At 44.6% G+C, this 23756-nt stretch overlaps 1 protein-coding gene across 1 annotated transcript in view; it reads left to right on the top strand.

The window, feature by feature from the left end:
* The window catches only part of C2_1H8orf48 (chromosome 2_1 C8orf48 homolog), a 268634-nt gene that overhangs the window by 81265 nt on the left and 163613 nt on the right, over positions 1-23756 (top strand). Inside the window, exon 2 of the mRNA XM_069210512.1 lies at positions 20221-20450. Within this exon, the coding sequence (XP_069066613.1) occupies positions 20225-20450 (226 nt within the window). The 5' untranslated portion in view covers positions 20221-20224. The remainder of the gene's footprint in view (positions 1-20220; positions 20451-23756) is intronic.

The following is a 23756-nucleotide window of genomic DNA, read 5'->3' as shown; positions in this document are numbered from 1 at the left end:
TTGTTATTTCAGCATCGGCCACATTCATGGTGCTGTTTTATTGCTTCATCTAGTTGTTCTTTTCCCTAGGAAAGCAATGCGTTCCTTAGCAAGACATTCTTCTAACTTTGTGCTTTCCTCAAAACTGCAGAGAGAAAGAGTTGCCGGCAAAGTGGTACACTGCGTCTCCAACATTCACAGAATCATACACATGCTTATGTGGGGACATTTTCTCAGAATATCAGCTATTTGTTATAAAAACACTTCTCTGTCCTATGCCCATTAGAGGGAGATTCCAGCCAGATGACCACGACTGCATGCTGATTGACTTTGCTACAGCTGCTTGCTGAGACTACTGGTTCCCTGGCCTACACAGGGATGGTGTCTATCTAGACCACAGGCTTCCTTGCTCAGGTATGGGGTATGATGACTTCCCGGGGGAACCTCAAGGGTGGATTAGGGCTCATCACGCTGTGTTCTAACCTCGCTTAGGTGGGAACCACATATATTACGCATAGTGACAATATGGTGTGACTTTTCCTATGTTTCACTTTCCTTGTCACCATTTTGCTTCTAGCGTGTTTTAGCATCCTATTTATTGCAATTCATGCCATTTTATCTAAGACGCAGTTGTTTCACTAAATCCTATTGAACCATTCTCTGCCTCTCTCTGTCTTTGCATGTATGAGATTAATGTAACTGAGAGAAAAGAATGGGATCTGATACACCACAAATCCCCTAAGAAGTCATTCTTGTCATGTGCCCGGTTGCCACAATCATCCCTTTTCTCTGACAGAGATGAGGCGATGCTAGTTGGCCGGAAACGGATTTGGCCGACAGTTGTCACATGGTGTGGGATTGGGCTCAGTTCCCCACAATTCAGGTGATGCTGCCACCCACATCCAGCAGCCTCATTAGGATAATTAGAGCCCACGCGACATGGCTCCACCAACGTTTGGGGAGGCACTGATTTTTGGATCCTCCTGAGTGTCTGTCTCACTACGTGCTAAAGACATCTCAATACTATATGTGGAGATGTCCGTGGTATTGAGGATTAGATAGGTAGTACCTATCCAACGATGTAGGTTGTTCAGGCTTCAACCTTAAAAGGATTAATCCCCATTTTGGTGCCCTTATCTTTGAACAGGTTTATCCACCATTGTGAACCCACAATGGGCTGTAATAGCAGTAAACATGTGACCTCCCCTCACTGCTCAGTTGCTAGCAAATGGCCTCACACCCCAGGGAGGTCCTGTAACATTTGTAGTTGAGGCTCATCTGACCTACAGAACAGAAATATTCTACTCTTGGATCACCTTTCCAGCAGTTGATGGGAATCCTAATACATTTCATCACCATGCACCTGCACAATACAGAGCATATGCATACCGTGAGATACCTCTATCTTTTCAAGATCATAATAACTGTCTTGAATGCACCCTACCACACACAATACTATACGTTAGGTTAGGTCCAATAAACAATGATGGTCCTACCTGGTCTTTATTGGCCACATATACACTGCATCCTGATGCAGCCACCTTAGCGGTAGCTGAGGTTCACAGCTTATATGTTGGGCTTACAGCAATATACAGACTGTTAATACAGTTCGTAATGCAGACATTGAATACTAACCCAGCATGTGCTGCCCCAGCGCAACCACATGCAGTCATGCCAGGCATTAACCCTGCGACTGTACATTTGATCATGGGTAAGGTACCCACCAAATGGGAGGAGATTCCGTTTTGGTTAGCTCAAAAAATAAATGCGCTGGAAGCAGTCTTTCCCCATACGGGACCTCAGGATAAACATAAGATACTAACTATGTGCTTGCCATTTGGGATGGTTCCCATAGTAGATACCTGCAACACTTGCCAAGTATTTACCAAGCTCTACACTACCGCACACGGTACATTGACACCTGCCAATCTTCCGGAGGTGTTAAAACAAATTCAAGATGAATACGGGGCTGCCCCAGCCCTAGATTTGGGGATGCAATTAATGGGCAATTTTGCCACTGTATCTTCAATTATATAAATTAACCTTAAAGGGGAATCAGTTGCACTAGCAGTGTGCATGCGGCTGCTGTGCATTCCAGTACAGGATCAAAGATGAGAGCTGCCAAAGATTATCGCTGAGACCTGCTCTGGCATTGGTCGAGATAGTCTGTGGAGCCAGACCTATTAAACCACAATTACAGTGTAAATCCAGTAAGGATTCTCCCAAACAAGCAACAGAGGATTCTAAAAAATGCTTGGATAAACAAACACCTAAAAAGAAAGGGGAGGATCTCTGCATTCGGAGACCCCTCAAAATCTCTATAATCTTAGAAATAGCGATAATATAAAAACGCCTGATAGATATCAATATACTGATACACGCCAATCTCGTTCCTTTCAGGACTCACCAGAGCAGCAAACTGAGTCCGTGAAACCAAAAAAGGACTCAAATCGCTCGTCAGAAGTTTCTGTTAAAAGAGAAGAGAAACTTCCACAGTAAAAAACACAATTTAAAAAGAAAAAAGTGGCAGCGATTGATGTACGACATGCCACTCAGGATGAGAGCTTTACAGAAGCTCAGGAAGTGGACACTGGCACTTCTGGACAGCACAGCAGAGGTCACAATAGTTCACCAGAATCTTCAAGAGCATCTGGAGGTGAAAGCAACTGATGACTTCTTACAAGTTGAGATTGCGGACATGTGCGTCTCCACACCCGATAGGGTGTATAAATTAAAATATCAACTAGAAGGAGACAGTGAGCACACAATAGACGCCATCTTTTGGGATTGCATTGTTACCATTTATATCTTATTGGCTGAAAAGGGTTGGCCACCAGAATGTGTCCATAATGTCCCATGTGGGGAAGAAGTAATTGAACCCTCTTTCTTGTCCCTTGTTCCCAGAGAGCTCAGGAAAGCTTACACCATTGACTGGGCGAAGGTGCAGGCACCCGTGTTATATCGTAACCATGTAGGATGGGATAAAGATCCGCCTACCACATAATACCACTTAAATCTCAACCCCAATACCCAAAAAAACATGAAGCTGGAGTACCCGTGAAGGAAATCCTCACACAGCTAGAGTATCAGGGAGTAATTGAACCCTTAGTCTCACCAATGAACAATCCACTTTTTTCCGTGGCCAAACCAGACCATTCAAATAGAATAGTCTTAGACTACAGACATCTAAACAGTCATACACGCACATTAACAATAAAGTGCGCAACAAAAATACAAAACAACCCTGGATATTTCTGATTGGGTTTTCTGCCAAAATATAGCACCTGAAGGTAGGGACTTAACACGTTTTAGCGCTTTGGACTCTTAGGAAAAATGTTGCCACCTCCCACAAGTGTATAAAAACAGCCCAGGGTTGTTTTCAGCTTGTGTTACTTTAATTTACACAACATTGACCCTGAGGCATTGTCCTACGTAGATGACATCTACCTTACTGATGATGATCTGATGCAACATGTAAGACTGGTAGCCCGCATTGTTGTGGGATTTGCCGAATTAGGCTTCACATTCATTTTCAAAAAAACAAAAATGGCCTTCCTTAGTTTCCTGTTTTTGGGATACGAATTATCAGATGAAGGCAAGTGTAGGAAAGTACCATCTTGCCTGGCATGTTACCCCCATTTTCACTGTATGTATGTTTGTTTTTGCCCATGTGTCACTGGGATCCTGCTAGGCAGGACCCTAGTGCTCATAATGTATGCCCTGTATGTGTTCCCTGTGTGGTGCCTAACTGTATCACTGAGGCTCTGCTAACCAGAACCTCAGTGTTTATGCTCTCTCTGCTTTCTAAAATTGTCACTGCAGGCTAGTGACTAATTTTACCAATTCTCATTGGCACACTGGAACACCCATATAATTCCCTTGTATATGGTACCTAGGTACCCAGGGTATTGGGGTTCCAGGAGAGCCCGATGGGCTGCAGCATTTCTTTTGCCACCCATAGGGAGCTCAGACAATTCTTACACAGAACTGCCACTGCAGCCTGAGTGAAATAACGTCCACGTTATTTCACAGCCATTTTTCACTGCACATAAGTAACTTATAAGTCACCTATATGTCTAACCCTCACTTGGTGAAGGTTAGGTGCCAAGTTACTTAGTGTGTGGGCACCCTGGCACTAGCCAAGGTGCCCCCACATTGTTCAGGGGAACTTCTCCGAACTTTGGGAGTGCGGGGACACCATTACAGGCGTGCACTACACATAGGTCGCTACCTATGTGTAGCGTCACAATGGTAACTCCGAACATGGCCATGTAACATGTCTAAGATCATGGAATTGTCCCCCCAATACCATTCTGGTATTGGGGGGACAATTCCATGACCCCCCCGGGTCTCTAGCACAGAACCCGGGTACTGCCAAACTGCCTTTCCGGGGTTTCCACTGCAGCTGCTGCCAACCCTTCAGACAGGTTTCTGCCCTCCTGGGGTCTGGGCAGCCCAGTCCCAGGAAAGCAGAACAAAGGATTTCCTCTGAGAGAGGGTGTTACACCCTCTCCCTTTGGAAATAGGTGTGAAGGGCTGGAGAGGAGTAGCCTCCCCCAGCCTCTGAAAATGCTTTGATGGGCACAGATGGTGCCCATCTCTGCATAAGCCAGTCTACACTGGTTCAGGGATCCCCCAGCCCTGCTCTGGCGCGAAACTGGACAAAGGAAAGGGGAGTGACCACTCCCCTGACCAGCACCTCCCAGGGGAGGTGCCCAGAGCTCCTCCAGTGTGTCCCAGACCTCTGCCATCTTCGATACAGAGGTGTTGGGGCAAAATGGACTGCTCTGAGTGGCCAGTGCCAGCAGGTGACATCAGAGACCCCTCCTGATAGGTGCTTACCTTTCTCAGTAGACAATCCTCCTCTGAGGGCTATTTAGGGTCTCTCCTCTGGGCTATTCCTCAGATAACGAATGCAAGAGCTCACCAGAGTTCCTCTGCACTTCCCTCTTCGACTTCTGCCAAGGTTCGACCGCTGACTGCTCCAGGATGCCTGCAAAACCGCAACAAAGTAGCAAGACGACTACCAGCAACAGTGTAGCGCCTCATCCTGACGGCTTTCTCGACTGTTTCCTGGTGGTGCATGCTATGTGGGCTGTCTGCCTTCACCCTGCACTGGAAGCCAAGAACAAATCTCCCGTGGGTCGACGGAATCTTCCCCCTGCTAACGCAGGCACCAAACTTCTGCATCACCGGTCCTCTGAGTCCCCTCTCATCCTGACGAGCATGGTCCCTGGAATCCAGGAGCTGGGTCCAAGTGTCTCCCACAGTCCAGTGGTCCTTCTTTCCAAATTTGGTGGAGGTAAGTCCTTGCCTCCCCACTACAGACAGCAAACCTGTGTACTACGTGATTTGCAGCTGCTCCGGATTCTGTGCACTTTTCCAGGACTTTCTTTGTGCACAGCCTAGCCTGGGTCCTCAGCACTTCGTCCTGCATTGCCCAACTCGCTGAGTTCGACTCCGACGTCGTGGGACACTCCTTTGTGACTCTGAGTCGACCGCTGTCCTCAGATTTTCTAAGTGCCTGCTCCGGTACTTCTGCAGGTGCTGCCTGCTTCTGTGGGGGCTCTCTGAGTTGCTGAGCACCCCCTCTGTCTCCTCCTCCAAGGGGCGACATCCTGGTCCTTCCTGGTCCCCAGCAGCACCCAAAATCCTCAACCGCGACTCTTGCCGCTAGCAAGGCTTGTTGCGGTATTTCTGCCTGGAAACACTTCTGCAACCTCCAGCACGCCGTGGGACATCTTCCATCCAAAGGAGAAGCTCCTAGCCCTTTTCGTTGTTGCAGAATCTTTGGCTTCTTCCACCAAGAGGCAGCCCTTTTGCACCTTCATCCGGGGTTTAGTGGGCTCCTGCCCCCCCGGACACCTTTGAGACTCTTGGACTTGGTCCCCTTCCTTTACAGGTCCTCATGTCCAGGAGTCCGTCTTCAGTGTTTTGCTGGTGCTTGTGGTTCTTGCAGAATCCCCTATCATGACTATTGTGTCTTTCTGGGGTAGTAGGGTAACTTTACTCCTACTTTTCAGGGTCTTGGGGTGGGGTATTTTGGACACCCTTACTGCTTTCTCAGCCCAGCGACCCTCTACAACCTCCCATAGTCCTGGGGTCCATTTGTGATTCGCATTCCACTTTTGGAGTATATGGTTTGTGTTGCCCCTAGGCCTATGTCTACCTATTGCATCCTATTGTGGTTCTACATTGTTTGCACTACTTTTCGAACTGTTACTTACCTGTTTTGGGTTTGTGTAAATATAATTTGTGTATATTACTTACCTCCTAAGTGAGGGTATCCTCTGAGATACTTTTGGCATATTGTCACTAAAAAAAAGTACCTTTATTTTTAGTAACTCTGAGTATTGTGTTTTCTTGTGATATTGTGCTATATGATATAAGTCGTATAGTAGGAGCTTTGCATGTCTCCTAGTTCAGCCTAAGCTGCTTTTCCATAGCTACCTCTAACAGCCTAAGCTGCTAGAAACACATCTATTCTACTAATAAGGGATAACTGGACCTAGCACAAGGTGTAAGTACCACAAGGTACCCACTATAGGCCAGGCCAGCCTCCTACAGCAAGAGCCTAGCGCCCCAACTTTTTAGAAAAATGCCCACAATTACAACCACCAAACACTATCAAAAAGCTCCGGTCACTGTTGGGCCTTTTAAACTTTGGCAGAACATACATTCCAGGTTATGCATTGCGCATTAAACCATTATATGTCTTAATACGTCCTGACTTTTCAAGCAAATATTTGTAGGAGGCTGCCAATACCTTGGCCTATGAAGCGGCCAAGTCAGCAGTAGCTAAGGCTTCTGTTGCTGCTATAACTCGTTCACGAATGAGGTTGAATGATGAAACACTGGCTGCTGTGAAAGCTTAGACTAAAGGCAAGCCCATGCCAATGGCATATTCTGCAATATTCCTGCCGCATATCTATCCTCAGTACTGCCCTAGTAACAATGCCAGGGGTGGGTGATCGTATGATCCCCAACGAAGATCAAAGACCAGAGTTGATAAAAGCAGTGCGTGAGGGAGTTGCTTCTGCCTATGCTGGTGTGGTGGATATGATTTCCCCATTACAAGTTCCCTGGTGGCCAGGTCTATACAAACAGACCAAGCAGTTTGTCCTTTGCTGTGACATTTGTCAGCAAATAAAAGTTCCACCGTAAAACCTCTACAATGTGTTTACTTGGACCACTGTGGTCCCCTGACACCTGATAGTGCATACAAATACATCTTAGTCACTGTTGACTCATGCTCCAGATTTCTGTGAATTTGGCCACAACGCTGGGCTGATGCTCAAACTGTTACTAAAGATTTGCAAGTCTAAATCGGCACATATGCAGTTGCGGCTTTCCACTCAAGGGAATTCAGGAATGCCATGACTTCATTAGGGGTCCAATTGTATAACGCGTCTCCATTTCATCCCGAAGGAAATAGTGTTGAGGAGCAAAGAAACTGGGATTTAAAGCAATCCTTAACAGCTAGAGTATTAGGCACTGGTCATAGTTGAGTTAATCACCTGTATGGAATCCAGAGAGCACTTGATATCTGCCCAGAAGGTCCCTGGTTGGGGGATGGGGGAAACAGGGGGGGGGGGGGGGGGATGTACCTCATATGAAAGCCTGTTCGGAACACAAATGTATGTTCCAGATCTTGACGGTCCTGGCACGGAGGCGGCAGATACACCTTTTGACTTAAATGAACGTGTCACTGTCTTGCAGGACTTAGAACTGTGCCAGTGCTGCCTCCTTGGGAATAGGGGATACAACAATAACACCTACCGGTTGGATTCCAAAACTTGATGATCTAGTGTGTGAAAAGGTTGCTGTGGAAAAGGAGCTTGGTCATTCTTATCATGCACCAGTTCTAGTCCTGGGAATACATGGTACCAGAACTGTCATGTCTGCCTGGTTCTAAAGAAAATCGCTTTGTCTCCATCGACATTGTCAAGCTACACCATATAACCAATCCTGCACAGCAGATAGAGGACTCCTGGGTAGTACCCGAATCTCTCTCATTACAGACCTAGATGTTCCTCTACAGGTGTTGAGCAGCAATGCTAATACCTCTCTGAGCTTGGGGAGGGTGGAAAATGATCTTTCATTGGTCCCATTGACTTCTTCTGCGACAATTAATGTCAACTATGTTGAGCAATTCTACTCAAATTCCACACAAACAGATGGAATGATCTACTATGAACCATCAAGGGAGACTTTTACCAGCGCTCCCCTTCCAAACACGGCTATAGTTTTTGCATGAACTGCTTCTGAATACTTTGCGTATTCAATGACCCTTTCACTGACTCATCTGCAACAAAACCGTCAAGAGCCCGTTATCTGATAATTTGGCTCAAAGTTAACTATTTTATTCTTCCATGGAACTATCTGTGGCTCTCATTGACTGTACTTTCTTCTTTGGATTGGGTTTGTCATCATCTTTTCCTTATTAATACATGGTCATTACATTCCTGAACGCTCTACAGTTGAACTGGTGGATGAGGTCCTAAAACCACATTTTTCCTCTCATAAGGTCTGTAGAGACTTGTCCCAGGTGAACATTTCAGCCATACCAATTCCGGATGGGATTGTTTGGGATAAAGTACCCTTTGATATATAAGGCCCGACTGAGGTTATTCAAATTCCTTATGTATTTAAACTTTCTGTGAAAGATGCAATAGCACCTGGAATTGTTTCTGGTGATTGGGATGTCAAAACAATTGATTCTGTTCTGTCTGATTTAGAATATTTTACTGTATTTGAAATTGAAGATGTTTTATCAATCAAAGGAAAATTATGGAGATATGTTCTGTTATAATTATTACGGAGATCATTATATTCACAGAGCAAGTACCCCAAAGACATTTTTTAATTACACACAATGCCACTGCCAGTGGGTAGTACTAAAACATATTCTGAAAAGTTTGCATATTTTTCTGGGCACAATGATAAAAATGCTGAATCGTGTTATTTTAAATTGTCAGTGATGGAAATGGAACATATCTTATTAACTGATACAAAATTGATTTATTCTGATTCCTTTGTTTCCCGGTTGGTTATAGAAGGCAATGAATATTGACTGAAGTCGATTGACTTAAAAAGCGTGTGGGGAACTAAAAATTGGCAAATAAGCTTTATTTAGAGCATGCTTGATACCTGTTCAAATGATATTTTTAAATGAAACTGTTCAACAGACAAGTTGTTTAGGCTTGGCAAAAATTAAGGACTTGAATGCGTCCAGTATCCCTACCCCTGCTAAATTTGACAAATGGCAGAAATACATTAATGCAACGGAAAACCAGCTTGGTGAATGGGTCCAAAAGGGAACATTTAACACATCACTTTCACCTTCTGGTGGGTGGTTATTGTGGCCAGTAGACACAAATGGTTGTCATGCACGTTTTGTAAACTCCACAGGGTTTTTTAGAACAAATAGGCTAGACCCTCTCTATGTATCATCAGATCATTCAGGCATAGTAACAACATACAGTGTAGGGAAACTGTGCCAGCAATGGTTAAAAAGTTCTTCACTGGATGCTGTGAAAGAACACCTCAGTCTCCTGTCTAACGATACAGATTTGCAGGATTTCCTGTTAGGCCCCAGAAGACAACATAAAAAGCGCTTCTTATATGCAGACTACAATGAAATTTGGAAACTTTCCCAACAAGAAGGTGCTGCCCAGTTAAGGCAAATAGATCAGGAAAATTTACAGAAAACATTATCGGTTATAGTTAACGGAATTAACACCTTTTCCGACTGCATATACACATTAAACAACATTGTTTCTTCTGCAATAGACATTGTACAAAGTGACATGTCATTTCTACAACATGGACAAAGCCAGCAAAGGTCCATTATGCAGTTGGGTTGGACTCTACAGACACTGAAATCTGGTCGCGTTCCCTGGCAACACGTTAGGGACAGGGACATCATTTCAACATTTAATTTGATGCGACAGCAACAAATAATGGCTAAAAAGGAAGCGACATATGTCATGCTAAACATTGAGAAATTAAAAACGTTGCCTTTTTCTGTAGCTGAAATACCATCTGCTGAATGGTTAATACACAGAGGGGGTCATTCTGACCCCGGCCGGCGGCAGAAGCCGCCGGCCTGGCTGGGACCGCCAGAATACCGCTGCGCGGTCAAAAGACCGCCGTGGGTATTCTGGGTTTCCCGCTGGGCTGGCGGGCGACCGCCAGAAGGCCGCCCGCCAGCCCAGCGGGAAACACCCTTCCATGAGGATGCCGGCTCCGAATGGAGCCGGCGGAGTGGAAGGGGTGCGACGGGTGCAGTTGCACCCGTCGCGATTCTCAGTGTCTGCATGGCAGACACTGAAAATCTTTGTGGGGCCCTGTTACGGGGCCCCACGACACCCCATACCGCCATTCTGTTCCCAGCGGCCAAAACCACCAGGAACAGGATGGCGGTATGGGGGTCGGAATCCCTATGGCGGCGCAGCAAGCTGCGCCGCCATGGAGGATTCCCCAGGGCAGCGGGAAACCGGCGGTACACCGCCGGTTTTCCGTTTCTGACCGCGGCTGTACCGCCGCGGTCAGAATGCCCATGGGAGCACCGCCAGCCTGTTGGCGGTGCTCCCGCGGTCGTTGGCCCTGGCGGATTTTACCGCCAGGGTCAGAATGACCCCCCAGAGTCATTAATCTGCCTATTTCAACACTGCACTTCACGTCCTGCTTGAAACACCTTCCAGTAGGCAGATATGAAAGGCTAGGAGATAATTACATGTCAGTGCAGGGGCCCCCAGGGTGGCCCTGGGGCACCCATTGCGCCAGCCTTTTCCTGGTGGGGGAACCGCGAGGGAAATGCTGGGGGAACACAGGTTCTTTATCCGGAGTGCAGCGCTGCCCTGTCAGATAAGGAGCTCTGCCATCGTCAGGCTGCTTGGCAGCGGTTGCCTGGCAGTAGCGGACTTCTGCCTGTGGTGGTCTCCCAGTGTTCCGAATATGGCGGTCCGGACCGCCATGCCGGTGGCGGTAATGTCCGCCACCGCTGGCATGGCGGTCCGGACCGCTATGTTCATAATGAGGGCCTAAATCTCATTATAGCGCTTAGAAACACAATAGCTCCAACTGGAGCTGTTCTCAATAGTCTGACGCCACTCGTGAGGGAGTGCAGGACGGTCACAGAGTCGCACGGACTCCAAGTACAGTACCTTGAAAAAAGATGAGGAAACAAAGACTTTGCACGGCGTCGGAGAGGTGAGGCGTCACTGAAGCCAGTGCAGCATCGGTTCCTTACTGCTAGGCAGTGGAGGTGAGGCGTCTGTTCCTTACGGTGGCAGGGGAGGTTATGCGGTGTCAGTGGCGAGGAGTCGGTTCCTTACAACCCAGCAGTGTCTTTGAATCCAGCAGGTCAAAATGCGAGGCATCGACTCCGCGGTGTCGCAATCACACCACAGGGCACAGGTGCCTGCGACGGAGTCGGGTGTCATGGACCTTGATGAAACAGCACTTGAGACTCACACTCTGGCGGGTCTTCGGGTTGCAGGTCGCGGTCGTTGCACTCAGCAGGGACCACTGCTCCAGTACAGGCAGTGGCGTGGAGTCAGACAGCAATGTCAGTTCCGAAGTCACTCTCGAGTCGATGTACTTAGTTTCTTCTTGGTTGCACCAGAGCTCACTTCCAAGGGCCCAGGAACTAGATTTGGCATGACTTGGCAAGTCAGGACTCTCAGCCCAGGCGCTGGCAGGTGAAGTCTTTGATGGCCCTTATGCATTGACTGCATGGAAATTGACCCTTGATTAGAATGTTTCTGTTTTGTCCGCACTGTGGGCCTCTACCACAAACATAACACCTCCATCCCTATTAGGAAGCCCATTAGCAAGTAAATATGTGACAGCTTGTCTGCAGTTTACTGGAATTACTACTGGTTGTGCCATATCTGTAAGATAGAATTCAGAGATAGAAACACCAACTGGGGTATCCTTGCTTGAACAACCTACAGACTAGTATAGGTGCTACATATATAGCTGAGGAGAATTATTTCCCTAACACCTCGGTCATCTCCGTATAAAAGGTGCGTAGGGTACCTTTTGGCATATGTGAGAGAGCTACTCAAAAGATCTGTTAAATAAGTATCAATCCTTGATACGTTGGTAGCACCATGTTATGAAGTTCCTGTTTTGGTAATAAGACTGCGTGTTTAGGATGGCAGCAGCACCGAGTGGGGGAGATTGAGTCAATTCCACACCGCTTTGGCTGCTGTTGGGCTAACTCCTGGCTAGCTTAATGTGTCTCACCCAAACCTCCATACCTGTTGGTGTGAAAAGTGATTTGTGGCAACTTGAACCTGACACTCTGACTCCTCAGGGAAATTGTGGAAACAGATCATACCCCTCTCACTTGGTTACTCACGCATGCCAAGGCAAGACACAGAATGCAAACTGAATTTCAATGCGTTTAATGAAAAAGTCGTCTTCTACTGTGAAAGAATGTGCTGTGATAATAAGACAGATGAAAAGGAGCACAGCAACCAGCATTACAGCCAAGATGATCAACTGCACCATGCTGTGCAATTGTAGAGAGTCTAGATATCCCTGCCAGAACCCTATGCCTAATCTGAGAGCATAGTGGATTGTAACCCTCTGCATGGCAGGGATTAGCCCCAGCCCCATACCTGGATATAATAGCAGGGGTCTGCCTGTTGTCTGGGTTTCAGTCCTCTCGGGAAAGTGAGAAGTCAGCACCGGGATCAGCAAAGCTGTCTGTCATATGGTACGCGTCCCAGGATGGTTATGATCGGAATGCCCTCTACCCTACTAGGGCTTGTGTGTTATTATATAATGGCCCATGCATTATTCGGAGAACAGTCCTGCTGTAATGTGCATTTGAAACATAGAAACTGGCCCCTGGGCTGGCAATACAATTTAGCATATCATGTTCTGTACATGTAAGCCTTGGACAAAGGTACAAATTACATGTTGTGCAGCGTGAACTCTGCCTTCCAGAAGAAGCAGGTGATAAAATGTATAATGTACAAAAACAATTGCTAAAGCAGGCTCGCTAAAGCATGAGTAAAATGTGTATGAATAATAAAAGGCACAAACCATGAAACTAAGCTAAGAAGGGGTGCCTAACCCGGGTACTAAAGGGTCCTCCCGACAACCCCTGCTTGCCCTATGACCCCCAAAGCGGTTCTCACACTGTTATAAAGGTTGAGGGACATTGGATGAGATCTAGATCATTTAATAACATATGACCATAACTCAAAATATTGTGGATCTGTAAACATGATGTAGAATGGAGCAGTAATCTGCCTAGGCCAATGAGAATTGCTTTTGGAGTAGGTGAAGCTGATTTTCTAAAGTTCACTTTGCATGCAACAACTTTAACATTATGCTACAAAGACCAGATGAAACAAGCCTTCGGATTGTTTTAAAAAAAATATGTCTCTGGTTATTGAAAACAATTCTATCTTTTCACAGAACTGCTAGAGGATCATATCTATCCTGTCATAGAACCGCTAAAGGATAATTTCTATCCCATCATAGAACTGCTAGAGTATCATTTCTATCATGCCACAGAACTGCTAGAGGATCATCTCTGTCCAGTCATAGAACTGCTAGAGGATAATTTCTATCCCATCATAGAACTGCTAGTTGATCATTTCTATTGTGTCACGGAACTGCTAAAGGATCATCTCTGTCCCGTTATTGAACTGCTAGAGGATAATTTCGATCCCATCATAGAAATGCTAGAGGATCATTTCTATCCTGTCACAGAACTGCTAGAGGATCATCTCTATTGTGTCACAGAACTGCTGGAAGATTATTTCTATCCATCACAGAACTGCTAGAGGATCATTTCTATCCATCACAGAACTGCTAGAGGATCATACCTATCCCGTCATAGAACTGCTGGAGGATCATATCTATCCTGTCATAGAACTGCTAGAGGATCATTTCCATCACGTCATAGAACTGCTAGAAGATTCGTCGGTTTAGTCAACCCTGGTTTAAACAAGTTTTGCCTCTTCAATTATGATCTTTGTGGTAAAGTAAAATGCTAGAATTGATCATTCATATAGGCTAACCTCATCATTCTAGCAATGTCAGCTTTTCAACTAACAGTGTTGTTTGCAGGCTGTAGAAATATGTTTTTTAAATTGAAATTGGGTTGTCTGAAAATGTTTTAAGTAGTATTCCTGTGAAAGTAAGTCAATTGATCTTAGCCCAGGTGATCATGTCATATGTCAAACTTGCACAATATTGATACGTGTACATACTTTTATATAACCTTTACATAATTCTCACTTTTTATTGTGGGTGACTTGGATTTGACATCAAATACAATGTCTAAATAGCTTATTTGAAGCCAAAGTAATTGGTACTGAGCTCACCTCCTTCTTTCATTCTGTTTAGGTGAATCTATCCAGACCTTTATTTTCAAAGATCTGCGCTCCTATTTCTGTGTTGAAATATGAACATTTTTTTCTTAAATCATTTACTGGTACACGGCCACATCATCACCCTTCTGAACCCCTGACTACAGCATGAAGCATTGTACTGCAGAGGTCTGAAGGAAGTATATGCTGACATAACTCTTGACTAAAGTTCATACCGGGTTCTTAATGCATATTGCCTGTGTTGTATAGATATATTAAATGTCCCCTTCTACTATCCTTTATCCTCTTGCTCTCACTTGCAGCAGGTCTTTGAGTCATTTAGTAGGGTTTGTAACTTCTATTATTCTAGTCAGTGCTTTATTTGTAATAAAAATGTGCCGGTGCCCACGCTCCCCTCTGAAACTCGCAGCTGCTGCAATTAAATGTTTGAGCACTGAATACAGAGGCAGCGTAATCCTGAAGCCGCCTTGGGCCTCTTCAATCCATTTAGAGCCGCTCAGCTCACTCCTGCAGTGTTAGACTTGGCATCATTGGCATGGTCTCCCCTAACTTTTTGCCTTTACTTTCAGGTTGCTTCTGTGTGCTGGACTCTGTTTTTGCTGTTTTGTTTGCTCTGGACACTTTACCACTCCTGACTAGTGCTAAAGTGTAAGTGTTCCCTGTATAAATTATATGTGTACATTGTCTTATCCGTGATTGGCATATTTGATTTACTAGTAAGTCCCTAGTAAAGTGCACTAGAGGTGCCCAGGGCCCGTAAATCAATGCTACTAGTGGGCCTGCAGCACTGGTTGTGCCACCCACATTAGTAACCCTGTAGCCATGGCTCAGACCTGCCACTGCAGTGTCTGTGAGTGCAGTTTTAAACTGCCAAATCGACTTGGCAAGTGTACCCACTTGCCAGGCCTAAACCTTCCCTTTTTATACATGTAAGGCACCAATAAGGTGGGCCCTAGGTCGCCCCATAGGCATGGTGAGGTTTACATTAAAGGTGGGACATGTACTTATGTGTTTTTACATGTCCTGACAGTGAAATACTGCCACATTCGGTTTTTACTGTTGCAAGGCCTATCTCTCTCATAGGTTAACATAAGGGCCGCCTTTAAATATTATTTAAGCGTATATTCCCTTTGGGAGCAGATAGACATGTGGAGTTCGGGTCACAGTTTAAAAATACATCTTTTAGTGAAGTTGGTTTTTACATTGTGTGTTTGAAAATGCCACTTTTAGAAGATAGGCATTTTCTTGCTTACACTATTCTGTGACTGCGCTTGTTTGTGGATTCCCTGTCTGGGTCAGTTTGACAGTTGGGCTGTTTGTACCTCTCCTCTAGACAGTGACAGACAGTTGGGCTGTTTGTACCTCTCCTCTAGACAGTGACACAAAGGGAGCGGGGATATAGCCTGCATAGCCTGATGGGCCATCTAGGCTGAAGGGAGGGGAAGAGGTGTCACTTACACCTGAAAGGGCTGTGCCTACCCTCACACAATGCAGTCTCCAACCCCGTGGTGTGTGTCTTGAGCCTAGCCTGGGCAAGGCAGGATCTTGGAAACAACAGAGACTTCTCTTTGAAGTAGACCTATTTCAAAGTCAGAAAGGGGTATAAGAGGAACACCTAAAAAACCCTTGAAAATCAGATTACTTCTGGAACCAAGAGGAACCTCTGCCAAGTAGAAGAGCTGAGAAGCTGGAGGAGGAGTACTGCCCATTTGCCTGTGACTATGCTTTGCTGGGTTGGCCTGCAGTAGCTGCTTTTGCCTAAGAGAGGACAAAGACTGACTTTTGTATGACTTCCCACTGGTGAAGAATCTCCAAGGGCTTGAACTGAGCTTGCCTCCTGTTGTTGAAGTCTCAGGGACAACAAAGACTTCTCTCTGCCAGCACTTGGGCTTTCTGCTGAGAGTCCTGCCTGCCAGGTGGTGCCCTAACCTGTCAGCTCATGGAAAAGGGCAGAAATCCACACAAAGACCGCTGTAAGGAGAAACTTTCAACACACCACCCGCCTCGTGGCTGCTAAATTACACGCTACCGGCCTTGCTACTAAAATCAACACTCTACCTGCATCGCGGCTGGTAGATTGATGCAACATGGCTGGAGAAACGACGTGCAACACCCGCAGTGGCTGCTGTTAATGACGCAAGCCCACACGCAGTGCGGTTTCTTGACATCGTGGGACTAGATTTCAACGCAACATTGCTGGGCACGGAGAATCAACGCAAAGCCTGCCCGGACCCGAGGTGCCCATCCGGATCGGCGCAACGCTCTCTTGTGGGAGAGAAGGAATGACACACGCTGACCCGACCGGAGGAGGAAGGACCCACGTTCTTGCTTGCGAGTGAGAAATTGCGCATCGCTGGCCTTTTCCGATGCACGCACACCTGTGCAGCTTTATTTTGACGCTACCCAGGTACTTTTGTGCAATAACAGCGTTCTCACTGTTTTCAACGATTAAGACTCTTATGCTTTTAAAAATTCATAACTTGACTTGTGTATATTGGATTTTTATAGTTTTGGTCTTGTTTTGCTTAGATAAATATTACCTATTTTTCTAAACCTGTATTGTGTCCTTTCGTGGTGGGTTCACTGGGTTACTGTGTGTGTTGGTACAAATACTTTACACCTTGCTTTTGAAGTTAAGCCTGCCTTCTTGTGCCAAGCTACCACGGGGATGAGCGGGGGCTGAGGGTGATACTCCTTTACCCTGACTAAAGTGAGGGTCCTTGCTTGGACAGTGGGTAACCTGACTGCCAACCAAAGACCCCATTTCTAACATGCAGCTTTCTGCTTTCACCCTCTCTGACGCTTTTTTGATTTTCTCTTCCTCCATCTTCCCATGTGTGTCTTTTGCTCGGAGTAAATGCTTGAGGCAGAAAAATAAGTGCCGACCACCGTCTCAAATTAAGCACTGTTTCTAATGCAAGTAATCGTCTAATTGTTCGTCTGACTTTTGAACCTGTTCTTTTTTTAAATGTAAGCTCAGCTCAGCTCCACATTTTGGTGCTCCTGATGACGCTGTTTTCCGAAATGTAATACTTTGCACAAATGAGAACTGAGATTTTAGGATTCCATTTTACTGTCACGTTTCATTGCGCCACGTAGATAAATTAATATTTTATGCCTCGGGTAGAATATAGTTTAAACTTGGTTTATGTGCAAGGACGGTGACCTCCACACACTGTTCTTTAGAACATTTGTGCTAATTAATATTGCAGTTAAGTGTCTTGGCAGAATCGCACACAATACAGGGAGTGCAGAATTATTAGGCAAGTTGTATTTTTGAGGATTCATATTATTATTGAACAACAACCATGTTCTCAATGAACCCAAAAAACTCATTAATATCAAAGCTGAATATTTTTGGAAGTAGTTTTTAGTTTGTTTTTAGTTTTAGCTATGTTAGGGGGATATCTGTGTGTGCAGGTGACTATTACTGTGCATAATTATTAGGCAACTTAACAAAAAAATATATATACCCATTTCAATTATTTATTATTACCAGTGAAACCAATATAACATCTCAACATTCACAAATATACATTTCTGACATTCAAAAACAAAACAAAAACAAATCAGTGACCAATATAGCCACCTTTCTTTGCAAGGACACTCAAAAGCCTGCCATCCATGGATTCTGTCAGTGTTTTGATCTGTTCACCATCAACATTGCGTGCAGCAGCAACCACAGCCTCCCAGACACTGTTCAGAGAGGTGTACTGTTTTCTCTCCTTGTAAATCTCACATTTGATGATGGACCACAGGTTCTCAATGGGGTTCAGATCAGGTGAACAAGGAGGCCATGTCATTAGATTTCCTTCTTTTATACCCTTTCTTGCCAGCCACGCTGTGGAGTACTTGGACGCGTGTGATGGAGCATTGTCCTGCATGAAAACCATGTTTTTCTTGAAGGATGCAGACTTCTTCCTGTACCACTGCTTGAAGAAGGTGTCTTCCAGGAACTGGCAGTAGGACTGGGAGTTGAGCTTGACTCCATCCTCAACCCGAAAAGGCCCCACAAGCTCATCTTTGATGATACCAGCCCAAACCAGTACTCCACCTCCACCTTGCTGGCGTCTGAGTCGGACTGGAGCTCTCTGCCCTTTACCAATCCAGCCACGGGCCCATCCATCTGGCCCATCAAGACTCACTCTCATTTCATCAGTCCATAAAACCTTAGAAAAATCAGTCTTGAGATATTTCTTGGCCCAGTCTTGACGTTTCAGCTTGTGTGTCTTGTTCAGTGTTGGTCGTCTTTCAGCCTTTCTTACCTTGGCCATGTCTCTGAGTATTGCACACCTTGTGCTTTTGGGCACTCCAGTGATGTTGCAGCTTTGAAATATGGCCAAACTGGTGGCAAGTGGCATCGTGGCAGCTGCACGCTTGACTTTTCTCAGTTCATGGGCAGTTATTTTGCGCCTTGGTTTTTCCACACGCTTCTTGCGACCCTGTTGACTATTTTGAATGAAACGCTTGATTGTTCGATGATCACGCTTCAGAAGCTTTGCAATTTTAAGAGTGCTGCAGCCCTCTGCAAGATATCTCACTATTTTTGACTTTTCTGAGCCTGTCAAGTCCTTCTTTTGACCCATTTTGCCAAAGGAAAGGAAGTTGCCTAATAATTATGCACACCTGATATAGGGTGTTGATGTCATTAGACCACACCCCTTCTCATTACAGAGATGCACATCACCTAATATGCTTAATTGGTAGTAGGCTTTCGAGCCTATACAGCTTGGAGTAAGACAACATGCATAAAGAGGATGATGTGGTCAAAATACTCATTTGCCTAATAATTCTGCACTCCCTGTATAGTGGTACTTGTTCCAGGACAGGTGATGCCGTGAGAAGCTTCATGTAGAATTATGAGAAACTTTCCTAACTGGTTCTTCTGCAATTGTTTCTCTTTGCCTAATTCTACTTGGGTTTAGACTATGATAGCATGTATAACTGTAGAAAATGTATGAAATCCTTTGTTAGAACCCTATAAAAGTTTTTGTTTTTTTTCTCATGTGTAGGGAGAGCCCTGGGAGGCAAATCCAGGCCAGATCGCTCTCCCATTTTGTGCTCTGTATTATGCTGACCTGAACGTTACTACGTTATTTGACTAATTTCTTTACTTTAACTGAGCTTTCCACTCTGATTTATTTAATAAACTTATTTTACCGTTTTCACTTAGAATGTTTGTAGGACCAAATGGGAACTATGTGCTGATTTGAAATTGTCAATCAAATGCTACAAATAGAGACCCAGGTTGAGCGGGGAGCACCAAACTCCATAGGGGATCATACTGCTCCCGGTTCATCAGTCACCAAAGATCAAGAGCTGTAGCGCGATGTCACTCTCACCCCTGTTGATGGAGATAACTTGATTTAAGCATTGTCCAGATGGCATTGTGAGGAGAGAGGTCAGTAAGTGCAGGCTCAGGGGGCTTCCATAGTGGAGGTTCTGCGGATAGCAGGGGTCATCTGCTCTGGATAGCACTTGCTTCTAGGACTTTGAGTTCATCTCCATTCACCAGCTCAATATTCATAAGAGTATAAATGCTACTATGTCAGGACAACACAGTCTCGCATATCAGGACATTTTTAGTACAGTTATAAAACCTACATAAAGCCATTCTTTTCAAGTTGGGGTATTGGAAAAGACGTGTTCCTCTAAAAATGTATTTAGATATCAGTGCACCACGTCAAATGGCTGTTTGGTCTCATCTTTTATAAGCATCTGACGAAAAAGAGAAAAAGATACTGCACTTTTGATGACGCTTCTTCTTTAAGCAAAATAATACAGACAGAGCTATTATTTGAGGATGAGAAATGAGGCATGTCCATTTGCATTTACTTAGCAAAAGAAGCTGACTGGCTATATCTTCTGTTACTTCTTGCAGAGTCATGGTGGATCAGGCAGACCGCTTTGGGGACTCCGATGTAGAGTCAATAAAAACAGACCCAGGTACCAGGAACCCTGAATCAAGTTATGCAGATGATACCTTTGAATCCATCACCACTGAAAGTGACGCGAGTCATGTGTACGACAGCGAACCCTTTGAATCGTACATCTCTGCAGAAGAAACTGATTCACTATCTTCCAGCATCGCTCAAGTACACCCTGCTAAAGGTATGACATTTTTTGTATATTTTACAACTTATTGTTGCGATCATTGTTAGTATTATAATTCTTCTGTGTTTACAACCAATAATAGTAGTGTTCAAAGCAGTCAAGTGTAGAAGTCGTTTCTTGAAGGTCACATGTTTTTGGTTTTTGGCTCTTCAGTCTGAGGTTGCTGCAGATAGTCTGTAGAGTTTCTCTGAGGCCCTGAGAAGAGTAGGTTGGGTTTGTGGCAGCAGGCTGTACATTGGGGACCGTGTGTGGGAAGTTGCACGTGGGATTTCCCTTTGGACATGTATATCCACACTGTCCCTGTGGGGTGGAGAGCTCTGTGAAACGCAAAGATGATCTTCTTCATAATTTACACTTTTTTCTGTAGGAAGCAAACTCTACTAGGCAGGGTGGACTATCCATGCTTGGGACCCCTATGCAAATCATGGCGCTAGGGGGAAGGGAAATAAATAAATGGCCCGGCATCCTGAAATTAAACTCAAATAAACAAACTCTCAACTTGGGACTTTGGGTTTGTGTAAAAAAAACACACAAAAACCAGAAATAGCAAGCAGTGAAAAACAAAATGGCACCCGCATTGCATTTCACTGAGCCTCCAGCTGGACCACCATCGTCATCTGCATTGCAGGCTTCAAACCCCCTGCCTGGGAGGTTGAGATCTGTAAATTGAATGGGCTGTCTTATGTCAGGGGAGCAGAGGCCATCACCTGGGCTGCCGTGGTGGGCTGGCAGTCCGACAGGACATCCACCTGGATCTGATTGTCTCTCTAATTCTTCCTTTTTTCCCAGTACCTTCATAGAGATGGCATAGTAGTATAGTTTTACAGGAGAATTGCAGCTACTTCAAAATCATCACCGGGAAGAATATTTTCATTCTTTTTATTCACTTCAAGCGAGAACTCTGAGGCACTTGTTATGTTGACTTGCGCTTTTAAACATAGGCAAACTCAGGTCATCTAGTGATCCTGCCATGCAATAGCATTCCCACCAAGAATGATGTCCCGATTATGGTGTTGCTGAAGTACTATTTCATTTTTGGCTATTGATGGCTAATACGGCTCCTTTCTTAGTAATATGTTGTCTCTTGTATTTATAATATTTAGTATTCCGTGTTTAGTTGGCTATGTTCTGTGACATCATGGAAAGGGTCTTCAAGTTATACCACTGGCTGGTAGTAAAGAGAGCTCTACAAGGAAAGGAAAGGCCCAAAATCCCCTAGCATGTTGAACCACCGTATTTATTTTCACTTTGTACCTTTGCTTTTGACCTCTAGTGTGAGTATATCTCCACTTCAGAGTTGCCTGCACACTCTTCTTTGTTGAGTGTTGCTTCCCTTGTGGGGAACAAGACAAGAAAGGCACTGGCATGCTAGCTAATCTGGTGGCAGCCACACTCTAAAAATATAGTTATCAATGTCTTTATCAGCCTGTTCTTGCCTAAGCTCCCTTGTTTCTCTTTAGGGCTCATGACCTTGTTGCTGGGCTGAATGGCTTTAAAATGTATCAATTCCCACTTCCCACTCCTGTATAACATTTTAGTTTTGGGACGGCTAACTCCAAAACTGATTATGACTATTCCTGGAAGACTTCAATCATCTTTTACATATGTGCTCTGCAGGAAAGATATTTTTCTTGTGATCTGCTTCAAAGGGAACATTCAGCATTGCCTTGAGGCTGAAGAAGCTGTTTGCCCTCCTTGCCAGGCATGGTATACTAGAAATGTGGGCATGTTCTGGAAGCAGACGTCCAGATTATAGTGTAGCCCATAACGAATAGCTGTTGTGTTTCATCTGATTTGTAGGACACTTCATGTGTGCTTTCCGCCAAGTTCAAATGGACCTGTGTGCGCTTTTTCAAGTGGTCATTAGAGGAATCGTTTTGAAGCCTCAGAATAGCCAACCATGCAAACTTAAAATGTTCTGGTCCTTCAGATACCTGAATACTCACCACTTTGAATAGCTTTCGTCGAATTTTTAGATTTGGGATTCTTCACGATATAGACTATACCAAATATCTTTTGCTAATCTTCTCGCTATCTTTCTACTAGCAAGTTGATCCAATGGACTCCATATACATTGATCATCATTAACAAAATGTAATCTGTGGATCTTTTTTGCATAAACTCACAAAAGGAAACAGTCGAAAGCTGTCAGGTTTCATTGGTAAACTGTAATCGTTCCTGGCTACCTAAGCTACCCGCGTTAAAGTTTTTGCCATGACAAATTCTGGTTTAAATCCAGAAATGGCCCTGTTATTTCAGGCTTCCATTTTCTGCAACCATGACTCCAGCACTTCATTCACCTTTTAGCTTACTGATACTTCTAACTGCATGCTAGCAAGCCCTTTCAATATGGCACACTGTAAACCTGAAGAGTCCTTTAATATAAAGAGCTTGAGTTTATCAAATAGATAGAAGCTGACAGCAGATTTACTGCTCTAATCTGTTAAAGGGAAAAACACCTAATTTTTTTTTACTATCTCTTATCTTTTCCACTGGAAATTGGAAGACTCGGGTGTTTGAGTCCATCACCTGTCCTAAGAATTCTACTTTCTGTGCTGAAGTTCTTGCAAATAAACCTGAATGTATAGCGACAAACTGATTATACAACTGCACTGTCAGAACCTACTGTAAATTGAATTGGAAATGATCCCGAGACAGAGTTCAGCTAAATTATCTGAATGACTATGCCTCTCCCAGTCTAAGAACCTAAACTAGTAGTTTTAATAACTTAGCAAAGCACTTTGGAGTTGATGGCAAACCAAATGGAGACCATTCCTTCCATCATACGTGTCCTTCAGGTGCAGCTGAATACACAAATATATAAATCTGCATCCTTTTGATCTGACCTTGCCATTCAGACCTGTAGGTTTAGATATTGTATATCCTTTCTCTCTTTTCTCATATCACCCAGGTATTTTGTTTTATCAAGTTTGGCTGTTTTTGGCTTGGTTGATACTGGTGTTGGCCATAACCTTTTGACTTTACTAATACTATATGTGTAATATAATTACATAATTGGGCATTTAGCCAGTCCTCCTCATTCTTTGGTATGTTGTCGTATCATTCAAATATTTCTCCTGCCTCCTACAATACACAGCTTAGGGCAATGGTTCAGCCCACTCCCCCCATTGGCTAATTGTACTGTAAGTGATGGCATGTTTCCCATTCACTAGGAGCACATGCACAGATAAAGTCATTCATTTCAGTACCACAAACTGCTATGACAAGGATTGCCTTTTGACACCAAAAAAAACATTGTTTTTATACAATGTTTTCATATATGTATGTTACCAGGAGCCGCTC

This window comes from Pleurodeles waltl, chromosome 2_1 (genome assembly GCF_031143425.1).
Source record: "Pleurodeles waltl isolate 20211129_DDA chromosome 2_1, aPleWal1.hap1.20221129, whole genome shotgun sequence".
Lineage (NCBI taxonomy): Eukaryota > Metazoa > Chordata > Amphibia > Caudata > Salamandridae > Pleurodeles > Pleurodeles waltl.
The sequence above is the reverse complement of the archived record's forward strand: the minus strand, read 5'-3'. Positions and strand labels throughout refer to the sequence as shown.